Source organism: Thalassophryne amazonica, chromosome 12 (genome assembly GCF_902500255.1).
Source record: "Thalassophryne amazonica chromosome 12, fThaAma1.1, whole genome shotgun sequence".
Classification (NCBI taxonomy): domain Eukaryota; kingdom Metazoa; phylum Chordata; class Actinopteri; order Batrachoidiformes; family Batrachoididae; genus Thalassophryne; species Thalassophryne amazonica.
The window spans coordinates 1,665,815-1,691,238 of NC_047114.1; the positions used below are offsets into that span (position 1 = coordinate 1,665,815).

Here is a 25,424-nt window from a genome sequence, read left to right on the forward strand (position 1 = left end):
GTATATCTAAATATCTAAAAAGGAAGAGTAAAATAGGAGAGGAGAAGAATAGAAGTGTAGAAAAGAGTCAGCTCCTTTTCAAGCATCAGAAAAAATCGAGAGTTACAAATGTAACGAAGGTTCTATGAATTCCGGATGACCGCCACAGAGCGGTGCTTTAGCACCTGGATAAATACGTGTGCAAGCACAGAGAGGTCAAGAATATATACCAACAAAGTCACGCCATTCGATGTGACCTGGGTGATGTCACTGGTTATCCTTATATTTAAAGGAACACCTCTCAGTGCAGCCCAGGATGTGGACACCCCTCTGGTGGAAAGGCACATAACTTTAGGACGCTGAAGACCCCTGGACTTGTATACTTGTAAAATGGCATCCACGACCCAATGTGAGAGTCGCTGCTTTGAGACAGCACAGCCTTTTTTGTGATCACCGTAACACACAAACAGGGCATCTGTTTTCCGGATCCCAGCAGTCGCTTGAATGTACCGCTTCAACATTCAGACAGGACACAGGGAACCTCAGACAGATAATCCTGGATCAGAATGCGGGGCACACACAGCCAAGGAAACTGGCTGGTTAACATGAAAGGTTGAAATTCTCTTTGGTGAAAAGGACGGATTAGGCCACAGCGTAACCCCAGGTCCGTCAGAATTCCATTTCAAACAGTCCTCAGCGACTGATAGGGCATGGAGCTCTCCCACCCGCTCAGCCGAAGATAGTGCAAGTGGAAAGGCAGTCTTCACTGACACCCATTTAAGATCAGCACTTTCAACTGGTTTGAAAAGAGATAAGCTTAAACTCTCCAGGACTAGCGGAAGGTCCCATGAAGGTACGCGTGCAAGCCTTGGAGGCTGCAAACGTAGAGCACCTTTCAAAAAATGACACACTAAGAAATGGCCACCAACGTAGACGTGCCGGACAGAGATTGTAGCAACATAAACCTTCAAGGTAGCAACAGAAAGTCCTTTCTCCAGCAGTTCTTGTAAATATTTGAGGAGAATAGGCACAGGGCAACGCTCCGGATCTAACTTTTGGTTCTCACACCACCGCGCAAACAGCTTCCATCTGTTGTCATACAAAGCCCCGGTAGAAGCAGCATGTGAATTAAGGATAGTCTGAACAACAGCCTGGTCACAGGAACTTAACAAGGAGTCCGGCCCCTCAACGGCCACACATACAGTTGAAGGCGTTCTGGGTGAGGGTGCCAAATCCTCCCCTGTAGCTGTGAAAACAAATCCTTCCTCTCCAGGAGAGCCCAAGGTTCCCCCTCGAGGAGTTTGTAAATCATGGGAAACCAAATCCTGCCTGGCCAGAACGGAGCAACCAGCAGCACCCTGTGGCTGCTCTGGTCTATCCTGTGCAGTGTCAACATTAGCAGCGGGAGAGGAGGGAAGGCATAAAGGAGGTAGTCCGGCCACGGGTGAGCCAAAGCATCCTGCCCCAGCGGGCTGTCTGGTTCCAAGAGGGAGTACCACCGTGGACAATGTGTTGAGGTGCTTGAAGCGAAAAGGTCCATTTCCACTACACCATACTTCTGCCAGATCGTTTGGACCACAATTGGGTTCAGTCTCTACTCTCCCGGTGGTGGTTTCTGTCTGGAGAGTAAATCCACAGCGCTGTGCTGTACGCCGGGCAGATGAACTGCTCTGACACTTTGAAGGCGAGGCAACACCCATAAGAGAAGCCTCCGAGTTTCTGCCAATGGGTGATTGGATCTGGTGCCCCCCGATGATTTATGTGATAGACTGTGGACCTGTTGTCCAACCGGACAAGAACAATGCTTGCGAGCCAGTCGCACAGTGAGAAGCTCCAGCACGTTTATGTGTTGGAGTCTCTCCTGAGGACTCCAGACACCCCTCACCATCCTGTGATTCCACATGGCCCCCAACCTTTGAGTGATGCATCTGTAACAACCACCTCTCGGCAAGAAGGGACGGAGCTTAGAGGGACACCCTTGCAGATGAAGTACACGTTCCCTCAGGGTCTAAGTTGCAGAAGGCACTGGGTGGAGAGTCGTACAAGCCTGTGCTGATGAAACTTTGAGTTGAGGCCTAGGTTGCTGATCCAAATTTGTAGGGGACGTAAGAACAGAAGTCCCAAAGGTACCACTAGCGACATTGCAGTCAATTTGACAATCAAGTGGAGCAGCAAACCAAAAGGCAGCGTCACAGCCCGTTGGATGTGTGAGACGAGACAAATTACATCGTCCACTCTCTGCGGGGATGGCGATGCAGTCATAGTCAGGGAGTTGATGGCAATGCTGATGAAGGTCGTTTGTTCACTGGGAACAAGAGAACTCTTTGCAAAGTTCACTGTGAGTCCTAACTGAGAGACATGGTCCAGTAGAAGAGCTGTGTCGTTGTGCGCCTGCTCCTGAGTCGGATCGCAGACAAGCCAATCGTCTAAGTAGGGTAGGATTCTTAATCCAAGAGCTTGCAGTGGGGCTAGTGCTGCAGCCATACATCTGGTACATTACGAGGGGCGAGAGAGAGGCCGAAAGGAAGCACCCTGAACTGGTATGCCTGACCTTCGAAAGCAAAGCGGAGAAAACTGACTGTGACGAGGCGCCACTGGTACATGGAAATAGGTGTCCTTTAAGTCAACACTTGTGAACCAGTCTCCTGGTGTGATAGCTTGAAGGACGTCTACTGTGCGGAGCATGTAAAACTGCAGCACTTTGAGGTAACGATTCAGATGTCAGAGATCGAGGATAGGATGAAAGCCGCCATCCTTCTTTGGAACAAGGAAGCAAATTGAATAGAACCCCCTGAGCTGGTCTGAACTGTGAACTGGCTCTATGGCCCCTTTCTCTAGGAGTTCCAAAATCCCCTGTTGTAGACTGCACCGAGTCAGAAACAACAGTCATCCTCACCCCATTGAACATTTGAGGACATCTGAACTGAATTCTTTAACCCTCGAACAAGGTTGAAATGACCCGTGGGTCTTGAACTTGAGCCTCCCAGTGGCTGAGATGATTTTGTGAAAAACGGCTGGGAGCCAAATGTTGGCGGTCAGACCCGACCACCTCTGCCTTGCAACCCTGAGGACCTCTGGGCGCAATTACTGGAAGCTCTGTGAAACCGTTCAGTTCTCGGGCATCTGCACGTAGGCTCCCAAAAGGCAGGCCACTGGGAGAGCTGGCCCTCAACTGCGAAAGCACGTGCAGCTCTGGGAGTCAGCGAGAGCCTGGATGTAGAGTGAAAAGTCTGACTGGCTGAGGCCGTGGCCGGTGTAGGTCAACAAACTGTCCCCGAGATTTACTAGTCTCAACAGCATGCTCCAAAGTTTGTTGAGCCGCAGGTCCAAATACTTGGCCTGGAAGAACCAGCAGTGAACGGAGTCTGCCTCTGCAGGATTCAGACAGGGGGGACTGCGCAAGCCACACCTGACGTCTAGTGATGGTAAGGGTTGACATCAGTCTGCCAAGCTCTCTGGACATATAAGCAAAGGTTTGCAGTGAGGCATCACTAAGACTTTGCGTAGCATCCTCAACCTCTGCCTCCCTCAAAGACCTTGAGAGTGCAAGGGCTAAATGGGACAGTGAGTTGCAAGCAGCTTTGTCATAGCTTTTGGTGAGGAGGTCATCAGTGACCCTACACTGAGGTCGTGGGCAGTGGGCATCCGGCCGAGCAGCATCAGCCTTGCCACAACCAGGTTCGCAATAATGCTGTCAACGGCGGGCATACCGTTCAGACCATACTGCGCCGAATCACACATAGAGCTAAGGGCTCTGCAGTCCTGCGATAGATGGGTCAATGATTTGGGGGCCGCCCAACATTGGTGGAGCTCCTTGATATATAGTTGTGAAACTGGAACATTGAACTCAGGCTTCTGAGTGACTTTGAAAAAGGCAGTTGAAGCGGTGGTTTCCGCAGAGGGATTGTCGACCCCAAGCCTGGATAAAGCCAACTGAACAGCTTGCTTGACAAAGGATAGTCCAAGGCCGGTTTGCGGCAGGAACTCTGCCTCAGAGGTGTGAGAGCCCACTAATGAATGGCTTGGAGAAAGACCCTTCTCATTCTGATCCTACACACAGTTTATATCACTTGTCATGTACAAGGAATCAGTCGCAGCAATAGAGTTGACATATTCCTCCTGCTGAGTAACTACATCGGTCTGATCAGCCTCATTAGGGACAACAGGAACTGTCATGGCATCCCGAGGCTGTAGATTCAGAAGCGAGGACTTAATCTGAGCAAACTCAGAAGTCAACGTTTCAACCTTTTCAGCCAAAGCATAGTCATGAGTAACCTTCTTAGCATAAGGGGCTCCTGCATGTGGGCATTTACGGCACTTTGGTTCCTTCCTGGGGCTGGAGGACAAAGTCGCACTAGACATTCCACTTTCCAGTGCCGCAAGTCTAGCAGATCTCTCTGCCAGTGGCATGCTGGCACAATTAAGGCAGGCATCGCCAGTCAGGGCTTCCCTCAGGTGTCTGATCCCAAGACACGAGGGCAAAACATATGTCCATCGGGGCTCAAGGGAGCCAAACAGGTACTACAGCCATGCAACAAAGACCCTGTCAACATTGTGAACTGCGTGCAGATGGCTAACGCAAGCCCTGACGGTTACAGATAGAAAGACAGTGTGAATCACATGCAGTATAAATAGTAACACAAGGCATGGAGCGTGAAGCACTCGCAGCCGTAGACTTGACACGAGGCACGGAGCGTGAAGCACTCCAGCTACAGACTTGACGCGAGGCACGGAGCGTGAAGCACTCACAGTGTAAAAGCTAATACAAGGCCCAGAGATTGAAACACTCGGTGTAAAAGTTAATACAAGGCCCGGAGCGTGAAGCACCCACAGCCACAGTAATAACACGATGCACACAGCCGAAAAACTCACAGCCCAAGTGCTAAAGTCACTTACAGCAACAACGACAACACTAGCTGCTAGCGGAGCTGTTGAACTTGGCAAAATGGCGGCAGCGCAGACGAAGTACTTCAAGGAGTGGAAAACACTCACGGCAAGCCCAACACAGTACACCATACTGGTTCCGATATACACACTACCACATAGTTAACGGGGTTAGTGACACAACTAAACAAGTAGCCAGCATTCGTTGAAACAACACAGCTAATGTGCACAGACGAAAATACCCAACGGGGCAGGGGCGAAGGCGCACACCCGGCGTTTAGGAAGGTTTCAGTCAAAGAATACAAAAAACAGTGAAGCCGTGTCTTGCAGCCTCTGGAGGACGTGTGCAGTGCACGTAGCTCCAACCGAGGGTGGGTTGCGAGGCTACAAGCGAGAGCAGCAATCGCAGCTAAATGCGTTCTCAACCTGTAAGAATGCGAGAATGTAGAAATGAAGCGAGCGCTGGGTGCGTCTGGTATATAAAGACAAACAGTGACGTCACCCAGGTCACATCCAGTGGCATAACTTTGTTGGTATATATTCTCGACCTCTGTGCTGCGCACATGTAATTATCCAGGTGCTAAAGCACCGCCCTGTGGCGTTTAGGAGGAATGAAATAGAACAGGATCATCAACCCACGTGGTGGCGTCTCTGAGGTCTTTCTGGACAAAATGCCACCAAAAACAGATAAACTATCACTTCCTTTTGCTGGACAGAAGCAGGAATTGCGAAATGGTGTTATTCCAATGCACAAAAATACATGTCTAACAAGTCAGAATCCGCTCAAAATTAATTATGTCAGTCTGTTTTTTTGTTGTTGTTTTTATTTGTTAATATTTAGCTTTGCAAAGGGACTATATGACCCATTCAGAAACACTTCCATTATAATGTTTACACTTATGTTTATACAGCTTGGGACTCCAACGAGGGCGGTCGCATCTTTTCCACTCTCCCTTATTTCTGTTCTCTGCCTTTGACTTTAAGTCCCTACTTCACCAGACTGTGAATTCCTCAAATTATATTGGATTCTGGATCTATTGGACTACTATTGGATTAACCATGGAATTGATCGGCTGGTCTCTGAATGCTGTTGTCACATTTTTTCTACAAGAAGGTCAGGACCGGGGGATCCTACCTGCCCAGATGGAACGTATCCTGCGGGCTATGTCTTCGACTCCTGGAGTTCCTGGCGTGTGGCATGCTTGGCGCCTTTCTCCGTTGAGGATTTATTCATTTTTGGTCTTATGGTAGCAGGGCTGGTACTTTCTGGCTTATGTGCTGCCCTAATCTACCGGAAAATTGGCAAGATGTGGCATCAAGAACCACGGCCCCTCGCTTGTCCGTCATGATTAACGAGGTTGGCAAGGCAGTGCATTCTCAGACTGCGATGACTCTTGAACTCAGATGCAAATTGGATGACTTGGAGCAGATGCGCACCTTGCAGATGAAGTTAAGATTTCAGAGGCAGGTGAATATTCTTAATTCATAATTGGGATTTGGTTGTGCAAGTGGAACTGTTAAAAAGTGATTTCACTGCTGTAACAATAACATTACAGGCTTATCGAGCCTGGTGGTCAAATTGCCCTACTGTCTCCTCCAGAGGAATTTGTTTCGGCCTGGGGAACATTGGCTGTTTCTTATCTCATCTCACAAAGACAATAAACTGCTTTTCACAGGACTGAAGCATGTTCCATTCCCTTCCCCCACCCCCTCCCTCCCCATCAACACCTCCCCTTTCCGGCGCCCGCCAACGTCATTGTTTTCCCCTGCGGGGGCTGCGCAGTTTTTAGCTGCGGTAGGTCCCCGTTCCCCCCCAAGCTGGTGGTGGCGCAACTCCAGTTGCAGCGGCTTCCACACACTCGCATCACCTCAATTTGGAAAACGGACTGTTTCAAGTTTAGTGCACATAAACAATGTCAAATTTATGTGTTGTCTTAATTCTGATGTGTGCCATTATTACGATAAACAAGTAATAATTGTGGATTAATTGCTGTTTGTCTGTGGAATGTGAGTGTGAAAATCTCGTTGTTGTAATGACAATAATAAAGCTAGCCATCCATCCATCCATATTGTGATATATACCGTTACTGTGAAGGGATTCAATTTATGTTGTGATATGAAATTTGAGTCATATCACCCAGCACTAATAGTGTGAGGAGTTGCTCCATAAAAACCATTGCACTTACTGATCACGCAGCTGTTGAACTCTGCATTAAGCTGTGTGGAGAATAGGAAGAGGTATAGGTGGAAAATGAATGTCTCACTGTTACAGGACAAGTCTTTTAAGACATCACTTGGAGAGGATCTTAAGGTTTTTCTTTTAACTGAATATATATATATATATATATATATATATATAGTACAAAGTATATCAAAAGTGTTTGGGAAGCCTCAAAAGCTTATGTAAGGGGGAAGCTTATAGCATATGGGGCAAAACGGAAAAGAGAAAGCTCACAAAAATACAAGAATTGGAAACAGAAATCAAATTAAAAGAAAATGAGTTGTCAGACGTATATGCCGAGCCACTATATCGAGACTTTTGTGGGTTAAAATTTCACTTGAATGAAATTTATAATGGAAAAGTGGCATACGCTCTTTTTTGCTTAAAAAACACTTTTTATGAGGGAGGGGAAAAGACTGGAAAAGTATTAGCAAGACAAGTTAAAAAGCAGGAATTCTTTAATATACAATCCCGGCGACCAGCAGCAGCCTGCTCCTTAGATGTGGAGAAGGCGTTTGATGAGGTGGTATGGTGATTTTCTTTTTTCTGCTTTATCACAATTTGGTTTTGGGCCGCATTTTACTAGGTGGGTTAGAATGTTGTTTAGGGAACCAAAGGCTGCAGTTATTTCCAATGGTATAATTTCATCTTTTTTTCATGTAAAACTGAGATGGGAACATATTTATATTGTCTGTGGGAATTTTCTTCAATAAATCCATTTTGAGCCAAAGTTATAAAGGAGTTGAGTGACTGCTCTGGTTCACAGGTGCCTTTTACCCCAGAACTTTGCTTATTAGGAAGACGGTCCCAATGTTCCTAAGGGAGTATTTACTGTTTATATGATTGGGCTGGTAATGGCATCCAGGATAATCCTGAGACATTGGAAAACCACGGTATGCCCCGAGCTGAAGGATTGGATCAGCGCGATGGCAGAAACAGCCTTCTATGAATCCGTGCTCTACAAACTGAAACCTAATACAGAGGATGAAGACACTGACTGGGATAACTTTTGGAACTACCTAAACATACATCCAATTCCATCAAGAATATAAAGGCCATCAGAAAATGGGGCTAGAACTTGATTGTCTGGATTTACCTCTTCTCGGTTGATTGCAGGAAATGGTTTTGTCTTGTTCAGTATGTTTGTACCTGTAAATGGGGGTGGGGGTGCACCAGCTAACTGTTTTGGCTTTGTTAGTTACCTTTTTGGTTACTTTTGGTTATCTTGATTTTCTTAAATCTTAAAATCAATCAGTTTAAACAACAACAAAAAACAAAACACTTGAGATTTTGTCACATACTTCAGCAGCTTTTGTTGCCATCTAGTGGTCAGTGTGAGCATTTCAGGGCTTCTGGTACATTTCTTAACTTGAAACGCAAAAATTCAGTTTAAAAAAAAAACAAAAAAAAACAGCATTTATAAATAGCACAAAAGCACAATTTTTTAAAATGTATTTATTTTTGGCAGGCAGAGCTTTGACCTCCCAGTTTTAATGTAGAAATGTTAGTTTTTTTTTTTTTTTGAGAGAGAGAGTTTTATGGTTGTTGAGTTTTAAGATGGGAAAGTTTGCTGGAAGGATGGACTTTCTCCTGACAAGCACAATTTCGAGTTGTGAATAAAACCACTGATGCTGAGAGGAATGATTCAGGCAGGAAAAAACAAGATATGAAGTGGAGGATGTGCAGATGTTTGAGAGGAAAGGAAAAAGACGTCAGAATCAACCAAAATGACTTTAATTCTTTTATTGTAAAAGGTTTGGAAGAATTTTTAAGCCTTTATTTGAGAAAGTGAGCGAGACAGGAAGTGGAAAAAGAGATGAGAAGAGACGCTCAGTAAAGGCCACCAGGCCAGGAGGTGAACCTGAAGATCTAATTACCTAAAGTTTTCGCCTCTGTTCATTTGTTTGTGAACATATATCATTATGAAATTTTTTTTTTTTTTTTTTTTTTTTTTAAACAGAGGATTCATACCCTGATAGGCAAGAACTGATTCAGTTTTCTAGGTCAAGAGTCAGTCAGGAAAAATGGGAAAAATCCCTATCTCTAGCATTGAACATATTTAAAAAAAAAAATCATAACTCTGTCAAAAAAGATCCAATTTTTTTCATATTTGACAGTGGGATGGCATCCTTTATCAGCTGACAGTTTTATCTTCATCAAAGATTTTGTGGCCTTTTAAATTTTTACATTGGAAACCCTATTTAATGTATATTTTACATTATATCTGAATCAAACATGCCCCAATCGCTCTCATATTTGAAAGTGAGATACAGACGTGCACTCACTGTCATCTGGCAGTTTTTATCTTCCAGTTATCAGTCAGAAACCAAGTGCCAAAAAGCAGTGATGGATTGTGCACAGTAGTGACAACCAATGTTCTGTGAAAATGATCTGAAAAAGAATTCAGAAACTGAAAGGGTTGGTGGGACCTGACAACACCACAAAACAACTTTGATTCAAGTGCATGAACTAAATACATCCTCCTGACATTTGATCACATCTAATTTAGCTTAGGAAAAGACACCTCTAACAGGACTTTGACCTTGAACATTTTTCCAAGGTAAAAATTTTGTGGAATTTGTAACTCATGTTGGCGGAGCTTTAAGCTCTACGGGTTTGGTGCTCTAGTTTACTGTGTTGATGTTGGGCTGTTTTCCAGTTTTTCACAGACTTGCATTTTTTATTTAATTCAACAGCAATATGTGCCAGTGTGGAAAAACTCTCAGGTCGGGTTTGGTAGGTTGCGATGGTACCACGAGTTGCTGTGTTCACTACACCACAGAACCGGCCCAGGTCCTGGTTGACAGCTGCCCAGGCAGACAGCTGGTCCATCCCCACCTCTCAAGCACAGCCATCGATCTGCTACAGCCAGGTGAAACCTGTGCTTCTTCTTGGTCTTCTCCAGCCTTTGAGGGCCTCAACAATGAGACACCTGTGTGCTGGATCATGCCAAGAGAAAACACCACATGTCTAAAATGATGTAGGTGAAGTTCCCTCAAAATACAAGAAACAATTCTCATCTGATTCTCCATGAGCAACCGTTTGTTTGACACAGTCGTTCCAGTGATGCCCAGTAACTCTCCAAAGAGACTTGGTGCCAAAGACATCTTGTCATCACTTTAGGTCACTGGGTAGAGTCCAGGTCTTGCAACCATATAGTAAGACGGGGAGTACCAGAACCCCAAAGACTTGGACCTTCATTTCCCTGAAAAAATATCAGAATCACCAAACATCTTGGTCTAGCGACCTGATGCCTCTTGATCTCACAGTCTGAGGATCCAGAGACATGATTATCACTGCTGAAATAAGTGAACGTTTCTAGAATGTCAGCACTCAACACGTACAGCGACACTTCTGATGGCCGAGTCCAGAAAGCCGATATAAGTGTTGGCAGAAGAGTTAAATCTGTTCTTTGCTCGCTTCAAGACTGTCACCAAGAACAGCCACGTCACCGCCAGTGGCCGGGAGTAACGTCGCAGTGGGGGATCGTGAGGTGAGACACACACTGAGGGGTGTCAACCCACGCAAAGCAATAAGTCCAACTGCGTCTCCGGATGGATACTGAAAGACTGTGTGGACCAGCTTGCTGGAATTTATACCAAAATCTTCAACCTGTTCCTGACGGTCTGCTGTCTCGTCACACCTGAAGATCTCCACCATCGTCCCCCAACCCAAGAAATCTCCTATAATCAGCCTCAGTCACCACCGGCCTGCTGCACGCACACCGGTGGTGAAGTATTTTAAAAAATTGGTTAGAAGTCACATCATGTTATTCCTAACACCCACTTCAGACCCAAACTAATTCACTTACAAGGTCAACAGAGGACACCGTGACCTTTGCCCTCCACACCACGCTAACCCACCTGGACCCACATATCCACCGCTCTCACACTCAGCACCGGTTCCCCTCAAGGCAGCGTGCTGAGCCCACTGCTCTTCACCGTCCACACCAGCAACACCTTCATTAAGTATGTGGATGACACCACAGTGGTCAGCTGTATCACTGGAGGAGATGAGTCTGTCTCGTGGGAGGAGGTGGAACAGCTGACGGTGTAGAGAAAAATAACCTGCTCCTGAACACATCCAAAACCAAGGAGCTAATCATAGACTTCAGGAGAAACCAAACAGACATTCAGTCCATTATCATTGGGGGGGGCAGTGTGGAAAAGGGACTTCTGTTTCCTGGGAGTCCACATAGAGGAGAAACTGACCTGGGACAGGAACACCACACACTTGGTAACAAAGACACAGCAAAGACTCCACTTTCTGAGAATCCTCAGGAAAAATAACATCAACCAGAGATGTCTGGTGTCTTTTTCCTGCTCTGCCATGGACAACATCCTAACATACTGCCTCTGGACGTGGTTTACCAGCTGCATGGAGACAAACAGGAAAGAGCTCCAGAGAAGATCACTGGGTGCCCTCTACCCACACTGGGGGACCTTCATGGCTCTGACTGTCTCAGGAGAGCAAACACCATCCTAAAGGACTCGTCCCACCCTGGACACTCTCTGTTTGAGCTGCTGCCATCAGGCAGACGGTACAGGACCATTAACGCAAGAACAAACAGACTGAAAAACAGTTTCTACCCAACTGCTGTTAGAGGTTTGAATGACACTGGAACTAGAATGCCTTAATTAAGAGAGTGGCGTCAACTCAGAACATGGTGACATTTTGGTTCCAACTGTACTGAACTACTGAATGAACCTTTTAACGTTTTCAACATTTTTAAAATCATTTAACCACAAACAGCAACACATCCAGGTACAGGTGCTATCAAAATAAATATAAAAATAGTTAAGCTATCAAATTTACATAAATTTATGGTGGTTTATTTAACTAATTTAAAGCCTGATTTATGCAGCTGCAGCTCTGTAACTCCGTGTCATACAGTGACGTGTGTGACGGTTTTAAAGTTCTCCATCTCTGGATTTTGCTTTATTATGGTTTAATTTGACCCTCAGCAAGCTTTTCTTTCTACAGTCATCACCTCCAAATCAAAGGTAAGATGAACATTTTCCTCTTTTACCGACTTCGTGCTGTTAAGTTGCAGACTTTTCTGATACATTTGTAATTGGTGTGCGTACTGAAAAAAACTAATAAAATATGAAAGAGTAAAAGCAGAAATTTGTCAAATCACAGCTGTTTGTGTCTGATTTAACAGGTGCACGTCAGGCTGCGGGTCCGAGTCTGAACATGGTTTGAAAAAATAAACAGACAGGCTTTTAATCACAGAAATGACTCCGGTCCCACTTTCCTCAAATCGGCGAGTGTCAGAGCTGAACTTTAATTTGTACCCCTGTTACTGTGCACATCCAGACTGCTCGCGGTTTTTAATGGAAATTCATTGTGATCGGATGGGACATTTTAGCTGATGTGAGCGAAAACTCCGCTGTACAAAATCCGTTACATGCAATGTTTTTCGATTTTTTTGGTACTAGGTCTCACTTGGGGGATGGGGGGGGGGTACTTTGGGAGACTCTGATTAGAATACCTTGTGAAGAAACGTCAGCGACATTCTAGGCATGTGGTTCATTTTTCTGGATATGATCCAGCGCACAGATCACTCCGTGAGGATTTCAGCAGATGGAGAAGGCCAAGGGGGTGAGCATCTATCAACCAGCTGTGGTAGACAGAGAGGTGGGATTAAACCTGTTGTCTGCTCAGATGGCTGCTATCCAGAACCTGAGGTGGTTCCTTGTGTGGAGGATCCGGCGTGTGCTCCATGGATTGTTCAGTCTTGATAGAGGAATGTGCTGCATCAGTGTTGTTCCATTTTATTCTTGATGTTAGATTTTTCTTCTCCATGTTTGTGTTGGTTTTTTTTGTGTGTGTGTGTGTCCACCTGTGTGCATGCTGTGTAACGCCGTGCACATGTTGTCCTTCCAGACGACCTGCTGTGCTGCGTGTACTTGTGCCTGAACCAGCTGGGTCCTGCCTATTTGGGCTTGGAGCTCGGTGTCGGTGAGATGGTGCTGATGAAAGCTCTGGCCCAAGCAACTGGTAACAAACAAACATAAAAACACGTGTGACCATTTTGTCGCATCAAAGCGCACGCTTGTGCCTTCCTCACCTACGTGCTAATTAGCCGGTGAGGCGGCCAGCGTTTACCATCTCCTTCTTCTTTCCAGGACGACAGTTAGACAAAATCAAGGCAGAGGCGCAAGACAAAGGAGATTTGGGCCTTGTGGCTGAGAGTTCCCGTAGCAACCAGCGCATGATGTTCCAGCCCGCCAGCCTGACAGCAGGGGGTGTGTTTAAGAAATTGAAGGAAATTGCCAGCATGAGTGGGAACTCGGTGAGGCACAGAACAACATTTTTGTTTGGGGAGAGCTGTTGACGTTAACTGAACACACTCAGGTTATGAACATTAATTTATTTGTCCACTTCACAGCCACAATGCCAGTTTATCCCCTGACTGGACTCATCAAACTGTCTCCTCCCTCCCACTGCTGCTGCTTTGTTGTTATTATTTTCATTTTATTTTTCAATGCTGGATTGGTTGTAGATTTTGTGCTCGCTGGTAACCTCGTCCTTTTTTCCATTCTGTCTCTTCTCGCTCTTCTTTGGTGAATTTCAATTTCCTCCCGGCTGCCTCAGGCCATGAATAAGAAAATCGACATCATCAAAGGCCTCTTTGTGGCGTGCCGCTTTTCAGAGGCCCGCTACATAGTCAGGTAAAATAACCCTCTCTCTCTCACACTTGCACGCACTCGCTGCGCATCTGTTCACGCCTGTAGCTGTCCGTCATCATGTGGCGTGGACGCTGACTGCTGTTGGTCCTGTGGTTTTGATTGACAGGTCCCTGGCAGGGAAGCTGAGGATCGGTCTGGCTGAACAGAGCGTCCTGGCGGCTCTAAGCCAAGCCGTCTGCCTGACCCCACCAGGACAAGGTAGTCCACAATAGTTTTTGAATAGTCAATTCACACAAAGCACTTTTCAAGTGTTTTTGATAAACATGTTGACATGTTGCAGTACAATCATGAAATTTGAGTAAAAATCCAACAGGTATGTTGCCCCAAAATACACGTGCACAGAGTGCTACAGGAAGTAATGTTAATAAATGTGACAACCCCAAAGAGAAAAAAGTTTGGACAGATGGAAAATGAAGAAAAAAGTTTGCTTTGACTTCTGTTTCTTTGCTGACTGTATAAACTTGAGATATTTCATGTTTCATGTGGTAATTTTCATTTAATTTGCTAATAAACATCCATTCCCACATTGAAGGCCTGCAGCCTGTTCAAAAGCAAGTTGGAATGAGGGCATATTAGGGCTGAAGGCTGAGTCTTTAAGGAGCAAAGATGGGCTGAGGATCGCTATTGTGAGAAAATTATTGAAATGTTTAAAAACAATGTTCCTTAAAGAAAAGTTGGAAGAGATTTGCATATTTCTCCCTCTACAGTGCAGAATATTGTTAAATGATTCAAGGAATCTGGAGAAATTTTAGTGTATAAAGGGCACAGCGCAAGCCAAAGCTGAACACCCTGATTGTCAGTCTCTCAGACAGCACTGCATCAAGAACTATCATTCATCAATAGCTGATATAGCCACATGCTTAAGGGTTTCCTTTGGGTAATCTGTGCCAAGCTCAACAATACGGAGTTATATTCATAAATCCCACTTAAAACTTTACTGTGGAAAAAAGAAGCCTGATGTTAATTTTATCCAGAAGCAGCATCGTGTTCTCTGGGCTCAAAGGCATCCGAATCGGACCATCAAACAATGGAAATGTATACTGTGGTCAGACGAATCAGTGTTCCAGATCTTGATGCTGTGTGCTCCGGACCAAAGATGAAAAAGACCATCCAGACTGTTATCAGCAACAAGTCCAAAAGCTATGGTCTGGGGTTGTGTCCTTGTCAAAGGTCATTTACACTTCTGTGATGGCGTCATTAATGCAAAAACGTATACTGAGACTTTAGAGCAACGTACAGTGCATCTGTGTTGATGTTGATGAGATCCATCCAGAAATGCTGAAGGCTCTGGGTGTGGAGGGATTGTCTTGGATGAGACATCTCTTCAACGTTGCATTGAGGTCTGGGACAGTGCCGAAGGAGTGGCAAACTGGGGCGGTGGTCCCCATATTTAAAAAGGGGGACCAGAGAGTGTGTGCCAACTACAGGGGCATCACACTACTCAGCCTCCCTGGTAAAGTCTACTCCAGGGTGCTAGAAAGGAGGGTTTGGCTGATAGTCGAACCTCTAATTGAAGAGGAACAATGTGGGTTCCGTCCTGGTCGTGGAACAACCGACCAGCTCTTTACTGTCACAAGGATCCTGGAGGGTACCTGGGAGTATGGCCACCCAGTCCACATGTGTTTTGTGGACTTGGAGAAGGCGTATGATCAGGTACACCTGGAGATACTGTGGGAGGTGCTCACCAATCCTGTTGGTGATATTCATGGACAGGATATGGAGACGTAGTCGGGAGAGGAGGGTTTCTGGTTTGGTGGGCTCAGCATCTCATCACTGCTTTTTGCAGATGATGTGGTCCTGTTGGCTTCATCGGCCGGTGACCTCCAAGACTCACTGGATCGGTTCCCAGCCGAGTGTGAAATGGCTGGGATGACTATCAGCACCTCTAAATCTGAGGCCATGGTTCTCAGCAGGCAACCCATGGATTGTCTACTCCAGGTAGGGAATACGGCCTTGCCCTAAGTGAAGGAGTTCAAGTACCTTGGGGTCTTGCTCACAAGTGAGGGGACGATGGAGCGTGAGATTGGCCGGAGAATCAGCACAGCAGGGGCGGTATTGCATTCGCTGTACCGTACTGTTGTGACAAAAAGGGAGCTGACCCAAAAGGCGAAGCTCTCGATCTGCTGGTCAGTCTTCTTTCCTACTCTCACCTATGGTCATCAATCAATCAATCAATCAACTTTTTTTTTATATAGCGCCAAATCACAACAAACAGTTGCCCCAAGGCGCTTTATATTGTAAGGCAAGGCCATACAATAATTATGAAAAACCCCAACGGTCAAAACGACCCCCTGTGAGCAAGCACTTGGCTACAGTGGGAAGGAAAAACTCCCTTTTAACAGGAAGAAACCTCCAGCAGAACCAGGCTCAGGGAGGGGCAGTCTTCTGCTGAGACTGGTTGGGGCTGAGGGAAAGAACCAGGAAAAAGACATGCTGTGGAGGGGGGCAGAGATCGATCACTAATGATTAAATGCAGAGTGATGCATACAGAGCAAAAAGAGAAAGAAACAGTGCATCATGGGAACCCCCCCACAATCTACGTCTAAAGCAGCATAACCAAGGGATAGTCCAGGGTCACCTGATCCAGCCCTAACTATAAGCCTTAGCGAAAAGGAAAGTTTTAAGCCTAATCTTAAAAGTAGAGAGGGTATCTGTCTCCCTGATCTGAATTGGGAGCTGGTTCCACAGGAGAGGAGCCTGAAAGCTGAAGGCTCTGCCTCCCATTCTACTCTTACAAACCCTAGGAACTACAAGTAAGCCTGCAGTCTGAGAGCGAAGCGCTCTATTAGGGTGATATGGTACTACGAGGTCCCTAAGATAAGATGGGACCTGATTATTCAAAACCTTATAAGTAAGAAGAAGAATTTTAAATTCTATTCTAGAATTAACAGGAAGCCAATGAAGAGAGGCCAACACGGGTGAGATATGCTCTCTCCTGCTAGTCCCCGTCAGTACTCTAGCTGCAGCATTTTGAATTAACTGAAGGCTTTTTAGGGAACTTTTAGGACAACCTGATAATAAAGAATTACAATAGTCCAGCCTAGAGGAAATAAATGCATGAATTAGTTTTTCAGCATCACTCTGAGACAAGACCTTTCTGATTTTAGAGATATTGCGTAAATGCAAAAAGGCAGTCCTACATATTTGTTTAATATGCGCTTTGAATGACATATCCTGATCAAAAATGACTCCAAGATTTCTCACAGTATTACTAGAGGTCAGGGAAATGCCATCCAGAGTAAAGATCTGGTTAGACACCATGCTTCTAAGATTTGTGGGGCCAAGTACAATAACTTCAGTTTTATCTGAGTTTAAAAGCAGGAAATTAGAGGTCATCCATGTCTTTATGTCTGTAAGACAATCCTGCAGTTTAGCTAATTGGTGTGTGTCCTCTGGCTTCATGGATAGATAAAGCTGGGTATCATCTGCGTAACAATGAAAATTTAAGCAATACCGTCTAATAATACTGCCTAAGGGAAGCATGTATAAAGTGAATAAAATTGGTCCTAGCACAGAACCTTGTGGAACTCCATAATTAACTTTAGTCTGTGAAGAAGATTCCCCATTTACATGAACAAACTGTAATCTATTAGACAAATATGATTCAAACCACTGCAGCGCAGTGCCTTTAATACCTATGACATGCTCTAATCTCTGTAATAAAATTTTATGGTCAACAGTATCAAAAGCAGCACTGAGGTCCAACAGAACAAGCACAGAGATAAGTCCACTGTCCGAAGCCATAAGAAGATCATTTGTAACCTTCACTAATGCTGTTTCTGTACTATGATGAATTCTAAAACCTGACTGAACCTCTTCAAATAGACCATTCCTCTGCAGGTGATCAGTTAGCTGTTTTACAACTACCCTCTCAAGAATCTTTGAGAGAAAAGGAAGGTTGGAGATTGGCCTATAATTAGCTAAAATAGCTGGGTCAAGTGATGGCTTTTTAAGTAATGGTTTAATTACTGCCACCTTAAAAGCCTGTGGTACATAGCCAACTAACAAAGATAAGTTGATCATATTTAAGATTGAAGCATTAAATAATGGTAGGACTTCCTTGAGCAGCCTGGCAGGAATAGGGTCTAATAAACATGTTGATGGTTTGGATGAAGTAACTAATGAAAATAACTCAGACAGAACAATCGGAGAGAAAGAGTCTAACCAAATACCGGCATCACTGAAAGCAGCCAAAGATAACGATACATCTTTGGGATGGTTATGAGTAATTTTTTCTCTAATAGTTAAAATTTTGTTAGCAAAGAAAGTCATGAAGTCATTACTAGTTAAAGTTAATGGAATACTCAGCTCAATAGAGCTCTGACTCTTTGTCAGCCTGGCTACAGTGCTGAAAAGAAACCTGGGGTTGTTCTTATTTTCTTCAATTAGTGATGAGTAGAAAGATGTCCTAGCTTTACGGAGGGCTTTTTTATAGAGCAACAAACTCTTTTTCCAGGCTAAGTGAAGATCTTCTAAATTAGTGAGACGCCATTTCCTCTCCAACTTACGGGTTATCTGCTTTAAGCTACGAGTTTGTGAGTTATACCACGGAGTCAGACACTTCTGATTTAAAGCTCTCTTTTTCAGAGGAGCTACAGCATCCAAAGTTGTCTTCAATGAGGATGTAAAACTATTGACGAGATACTCTAACTCCCTTACAGAGTTTAGGTAGCTACTCTGCTCTGTGTTGGTATATGACATGCGTGTTGGGTCACGACCGAAAGAACTAGATTGCGGGTACAAGCAGTTGAAATGGGCTTCCTCGGGAGGGTGGCTGGTGTCTCCTTTAGAGATAAGGTGAGAAGTTCGGTCATCTGTGGGGAGCTCTGAGTAGAGTCACTGCTCCTTCGTGTTGAAAGGAGTCAGCTCAGGTGGTTCGGGCATCTGGTAAGGATGCCTCCTGGGTGTCTCCTAAGGGAGGTGTTCCAGGCACGGCCATCTGGGAGGAGACGCCAGGGAAGACCCAGGACTAGGTGGAGAGATTATATCGCCACACTGGCCTGGGAACACCTCGGGATTCCCCAGTTAGAGGTAGTCAATGTGGCACGGGAAAGGGAAGTCTGCGGTCCCCTGCTGAAGCTGTTGCCCCATGACCCAAACCCCGGAAAAGCAGTTGAAGATGAGATGGGTGCATACGGAAAGTATTCACAGTGCTTATTTAACATTCATTTTGTTGTTAGTCATATTCCAAAATGGATAAAATTCATTTCCTTCAAAATTCTACACATAATACCCTATAATGACTATGATTGATTGATTTATTTATTTATTTGATTTTTGCAAATTTAATAAAACTTAAAAATAAAACCTAATAAATCACATGTACATAGGTATTCAGAACCTTTATTCAATTCTTTGTTGATGCACCTTTGGCAGCAATGACGGCCTCAAGTTTTCTTGAATATGATGCCACAAGCTTGGTGCACCTGTCTTTGGGTAGTTTGGCCCTAGGGATGGGACCGATCTGATCCTGGATCGGAACGGGTTCCGATACCAACTTAATTCACATATCTGAAAATATTGATCCAACCCGTGACATTTTCCGATACCGGAGAACAGCCACTGTGAATCCTCTCTGCTGCTGTTGTTTGCTCTGTGCTTGTTTACTGTCAAGCGGGAGGAGGGTGGAGTTTTCTGAAGCTGGGCTGTTTGAGAGAGTTCTCTTCCGCAGTGTTCTAGCTGCGGTTAGCAACAAATTTCTGCCCGGCTTTCGGGTTCAAATTGTCTGTTTATTGGGCATGGATTTTCCAAAAAATTGACTGAATTGTTGTTGAAATGTGTGCTAAAAAGTTAGCCGCTTCACTATCCTGAGACTGTAAAACGCTATGAAAAGCAGCTCAGCATGCAGCCGAGGAGGAACCGAACAGAGATTCTGTCCGCTGAAATGGAGAAAAGTCTCCATTAAAATCCTGCGCGTGAGTGTCGGTGATACATTTATTTTACAGTTGAAATGCTTCATGTTTCCAAAAAGTTTGAAGTTTGCGCAGCATGAAAACAGTGAGAGACAAAGAAAAAAGAGACAGGGAGAGAGAAAGCAAGCAAGAGAGAGCGAAAGAGAGAGCAAACAAAAGATGGAAAGAGGGAGACAGACAGAGACAGAGGACTTCATTTTTACTCTGTAACACTTTCTTTGACAATGTAAACTCGTCTCCCATATCAATAAAGCTTCGTTCAAATTGAAAATTGAGAAGGACAGACAGACAGAGTGCTGTCTTTTCTCCTTAAGTCTATAAAAATATGGCTATAAAAGTCTATAAAAAATAAAAGTACTTAATTCTTTAACTAAAACATCAAATCTAGGCTTTCATCTTAGATGCAAGTTCTGGCAAATTGTAGCTGAACTTTCGGGTCTCCTTTTTAAGAAGATCCTCATATAAAATCAACAATAATGAATATAATATTAAAGCAAACAGAGCTCTGGTATGGGATCGGAAAAGTATCTGTATCAACAGATATCCAAATTCAGGTATCAGGATCGGATTGGAAGTGAAAAATTTTCGATTGGTGCATCCCTATTTGGTCCATTCCTCTTTGCAGCACCTCTCAAGCTCCATCAGGTTGGATGTGGAGCGTTGGTGCACAGACATTTTCAGATCTCTCCAGAGATGTTCAGTTGGAATCATGTCTGTTCTCTGGCTGGGTCACTCAAGGACATTCACAGAGTTGTCTTGAAGCCACTCCTTTGATATCTTGGCTGTGTTTTTAGGGTCATTGTCCTGCTGAAAGATGAACCGTCTGTACGTTGCTGCATTCATCTTTCCCTCAATCCTGACTAGTCTCCCAGTTCCTGCTGCTGAAAAACATCCCCACAGCATGATGCTGCCACCACCATGCTTCACTGTAGGGATGGTGCCTGGTTTCCTCCAAACATGACACCAAAGAGTTCAATCTTTGTCTCATCAGAGCAGAGAATTTTGTTTCTCCTGGTCTGAGAGTCCTTCAGGTGCCTTTTGTCAAACTCCAGGTGGGCTGCCATGTGCCTTTTACTAAGGAGTGGCTTCCGTCTGGCCACTTTACCATACAGGCCTGATTGGTGGATTGCTGCAGAGATGGTTGTCCTTCTGGAAGGTTCTCCTCTCTCCACAGAGGAATGCTGGAGCTCTGGCAGAGTGACCATCGGGTTCTTGGTCACCTCCCTGACTAAGGTCCTTCTCCCCCGATCGCTCAGTTTTGACGGGCGTCCAGCTCTTGGAAGAGTCCTGGTGGATCACAGTTACTTTCACTTTAATTCACAGTTATTATGAGGGATTGTGTGTCGAATTTTGAGGGAAAAATGAATTTCATCCATTTTGAAATAAGGCTGTGGCATAAAATGTGGAAGGAGTGAAGCACTGTGAATATTTTTTGGATGCACTGTATGCTGTCTTCAAGATGATATGTTGTCCAGGGATGTCCCTGATTTTTTTCAACAAGACAATGCAAAACCACATTCTGCACACATTACACAAAGGCATGATCCTGACCAGGTATGCAGACTCTACAAGTATGACTGTTATATTCGTCTTTGTGTTTTGTGTCGTGTTTCTGGACCACTTTCGCTCTCAGATTTGTGTCATTTTCACATATTTTATAGATTATAGGCCCAGTATGAAAAATCTAAAATATTAGTTTCGTACGGCAAATAGTTTTCTTGGGAGAAGGGCCCAAAAAGGAGGTGTGGCAGTTTTTGTTTTTGGCATGGATGCCTGTTTTCTTGGCAAGTTTGAAGGGTCATATCTCTGAAACGTATAATTTATTAATTGTCCCATGAATCCCCCCCCCCCCCCCCCATTTTTTTCCTTTTTTCTTTAACCCTTCTGAAAGGAAACTTATTTGGAGTATAAATGTAATATCTTGGATTTTTCATTTTGGACCCATGATGTAATCTGGGCCGTGATGCAGTACCTGCTTTCTGACTTCATACAGAATGACGCAACAGAACCTGTTCAGCAAAGTAAACATGGCTGAGTATAACAAAAAGGGGGTTGTGGGGCATTTTCTTATTTGCAAAGCACCTGCTTTTATTTATGACATCATTTGTCTCTTTACACAGTGAATTAACTGAATGAATTTTTTATTGCTGTTCATGGCTTCTTGACGACTGAAGGTATGCTTTATTAAGAGTCAATTAGACCAGATGCATGCTGGGAAAATCTGCATTGATCTCTGGTCTGCTTTGGAAATGTCTGTTTATTTGTGCTGCTGTCACAATCTGGTTAATTATTCTTAACAAGTTTGTTTTTAATAATATGTTAAATATCCCTGTTAATAAGGGAGCAGTTATCGCACCACGCTAATATCAGGCCGACCATTTTAAAAAGGTTCTGCCTGGAATAACTTTGAGGTCATCGTGTCGATAACATGCAGGAAATTGAGCTGCAGCCTCGCACCAGGAGAGGCGGCGCTGCAGCTGCGGCGTTTGAAGTGTCTCTGAACTTTGAAGCGCGTTATGTGTCACATATTCATTTCTGTCCTCCCTGAAAGTTTTTCTGTGGTTGTAGATTTCCCACCTGCTGTGACTGACGCCGGGAAAGAGAAGAGCACTGAGAGCAAGCGGGCGTGGATGGAAGAGAAGAGTCTGATTCTCAAACAGACTTACTGGTCAATGAAGCTGAAACAAACCACCACCTCTTTCCTCTTTTCTCCTTCCTTGTTTGCTCCCTTCTTTTCCTTCTGATTGGTATTGATTTATTTTTTTACTTCACTAACACTTCTTTTTCCTCCCCCTCTCTTCTGTGCAGCGAGATGCCTAATTATGATGTCATCATCCCTGTTTTGCTGAAAGAGGGCATCGACCAGCTCCCCAATCACTGCAAGCTCACCCCAGGTAAGCAGCCAATCAGGAGCCAGGATACGGTATGACACAAATAAGTGGCCGGTCGGTATTGATCAGTTCTGTGGAGGTAAGTCAGTTACTCAGTGATGGGAGTTTTCCAGGAATTCCTGCTTCTGTGGTGAATGTTTCCAGGTTATTTTTGTTTTCCTGTGTCACGTTCTGAGACGCACAGAAACGGGTCGTTTGTTCTGTGCTGAGATCACTTGTTCTGAACTGAGAGCCGGCTTCAGTTTATGGAGAGAAATAATCCTCCTGTAAAGCTGATTTTGGGCCGCACACAGAGAGGTTGAACTCCTGTTTTTTGCACATGTGCAGAAAGAAAATATACAAACCTGGTCTGGGAGTAACCTCAGTCTGTGACACCTGGCCCGCGTTGGATTCCGTCTGATTTCATGTTCATGTTTGTAAAATAATAAACACAGCAGCCAATCAGAGGCACCGTTACATCGTCTTGAAACTGCAAAGCAAATGGATCAAATGTTGTTCTGCAGCAGGGAGGCAATTTAATGTTCGAGCCAAAAGGACCAAAACGTTATTTCAGCGTTACTTTAATCATGGTTTATACAGAAAAGCTAACACTCCCGCTCACTCTTTGATCTTATATCATGTTTTGGACGTCATTTGTTGTCAGTCGACACTATGAAAGTGTTTCTACTGTTACATGGGTGTGAAATATTCATATGGAGGAAAACATGATAAATATGTCACACGCTCATAGAAGTCAGATATTGATGTTAAAAATGTTTGTGCGTCATTTTGCGCGACATAGATAAATGTAGAAAGAGAACCGTAACAGTCCAATACAGATAAGTATTTTTATGAAATGTTAAAAGCACTGTGTTCTAATCCATGTGACAGACTGTGGGTTGTAGTTCTGTCGTCTTGCCAATATGAGAAAATCTGCTTTTTATGACTAAACTAAGCAAGAAAATGGGACTGAGAAGTAGCTCTCATTTAGATTATTAATTGCATGTAATATTTCAACATTTTCTGGTGGAGGTCCCTCAGACCCCCACTGGGGGCTGCAACCCCAACATCATGAAAAAAAAAAACATTCGCCCGCCCCCCCCCCCCCCTTCATGTTCACTGTAAATGTTTAAGCTTCTTGTCTATTAGTTTATCAAAAACACACAAATAATAATTTTGAAACAGGCGGCTCTGACATGGGATAAAAATTCTTCAAATTTTGGATTTTCTTTGGAAAACAAGTGGAGATATAAACTGAAAATGTTTTTCTTGACTTGTGTTTGAGGAAAGTTCTGGTGTCACAGACCAAACGGTCCCCCTAAAAATCGGTCCCTCCCCCCCCCAGATGCAGTTCACGGATGATCACCTCGTTTCTGCTTCAGTCATCATCTGTCTCAGTGACATAAATTCAGCATTATTTCATCATAAAAGACGGAGGAAGCGATCAGAGCGCCGCGGCTAAACGAGTTGCTAGTTGATGCATTGACTTCGCGTCTGTCATTTCAAAGCGGCACAGAGTTTGACCTCGTTTCTGCTTAAAACTGACTTTAGAATGATTTAAGAGGTTTTACTTTGTCATATGATGGTTAATAATCACATTAATCCATTTGATTGATTTGAGTGAAGAGACTCGGTCTCAGACGAGCCGCTGTGGTCCAAAATGATGCATGTGCAGATGCACAAGGTGGACCAATTTTTAGGGGCGGACCGTTCGGTCTGTGACACTGGCATGTTATGGAAGCATAATTCTGTTTTTAGCATCAAACTGACTAAAGAGGAGGAACTATAAACTACAAACCCAATTAAATCCACATCATCATTTTATCATTATTTAGGAAACCTGATGGAAAGTTGATAGTATATTGGTGAATAAATCAATTTAAGATGCATCTGAATAAAGAGGTAGAGCTGCAAACTGTTAAAAAACTAAATATATTATTATTTTGATTATTGTTGTTGCTTATTTATTCAAGAAACTGGAAATGTTTTTCCATATTGTGGAACAAATCTATTTCAGATGCTTATTGAATAAATGTGAGAAATTATAAACTATAAAACCAACCAAATCCATGTTATTATTTTGTGTTGTTATTGATATTTATTTACCTGTTCAAGAAAAATAAACAAATGTGATTGTGGAATAAATGCCTTTAATGTACTTCAGTATTAAGGTGGGGAGCTGTGACACTTAAAAGAATATTAGAGATATATTAATACAATAACGTGCTGTTGTCGTGCGGTATGTATGTTGTGTCGGCTGGCACGCGCGCTGCTCTCTAAATTCGCCAGTGCGTCCTCATCAAGCTGGCTGCTTTGGCTGCTGGAATATCCATATTGGGACCAACACACACTTCTCACCTATTTAGTTTATTTTTTCCCTCTGCGGACAGTTCTTGGGCTACGCGCACTATGACGTCATTTGTTTACGCACAGCAGGCAGGTATAGCCAGGTAGCGTCAACGTAAAACTACCATACCGGCCTAGCAACGCCTCGGTAAAGTGATAATAATATTGAATATTATATTAAAGACATTAAGATTGAATATTAGATATTTTAAAATGTGCAAAAAAATTTTTTTAATTAAAATCTTTGAATCTTTGAATTTGAAAGTTTTTAAGTTTATTAAAAATTAAGATTTGAGAACAAAAAAATTCTGTAAATTGTAATTGTAAATTCACAATTTTGCACAACTTAGGTTTTGTAGTATTTACATTTGAAGCAGATGTGTTTGACAGAGGCAGTTGTTTCCACAAAACGTCCTGTAAGTGTTGGATCTGTCCCGGACCAGACACCACTGATCATTTGTTTGTGCAGATGAAACGTGTTTGGCGTTGGTGGCGCTGTGCACTACAGTTTGCTGCT

General features: G+C 43.9%; 1 protein-coding gene across 1 annotated transcript in view; it reads left to right on the forward strand.

Annotated features, from left to right (window-relative positions):
• The window catches only part of lig1 (ligase I, DNA, ATP-dependent), a 140,092-nt gene that overhangs the window by 63,398 nt on the left and 51,270 nt on the right, over positions 1-25,424 (forward strand). Inside the window, exons 11-16 of the mRNA XM_034183730.1 lie at positions 12,974-13,087; positions 13,216-13,382; positions 13,685-13,761; positions 13,886-13,977; positions 22,260-22,359; positions 22,500-22,585. Of these exons, the coding sequence (XP_034039621.1) occupies positions 12,974-13,087; positions 13,216-13,382; positions 13,685-13,761; positions 13,886-13,977; positions 22,260-22,359; positions 22,500-22,585 (636 nt within the window). The remainder of the gene's footprint in view (positions 1-12,973; positions 13,088-13,215; positions 13,383-13,684; positions 13,762-13,885; positions 13,978-22,259; positions 22,360-22,499; positions 22,586-25,424) is intronic.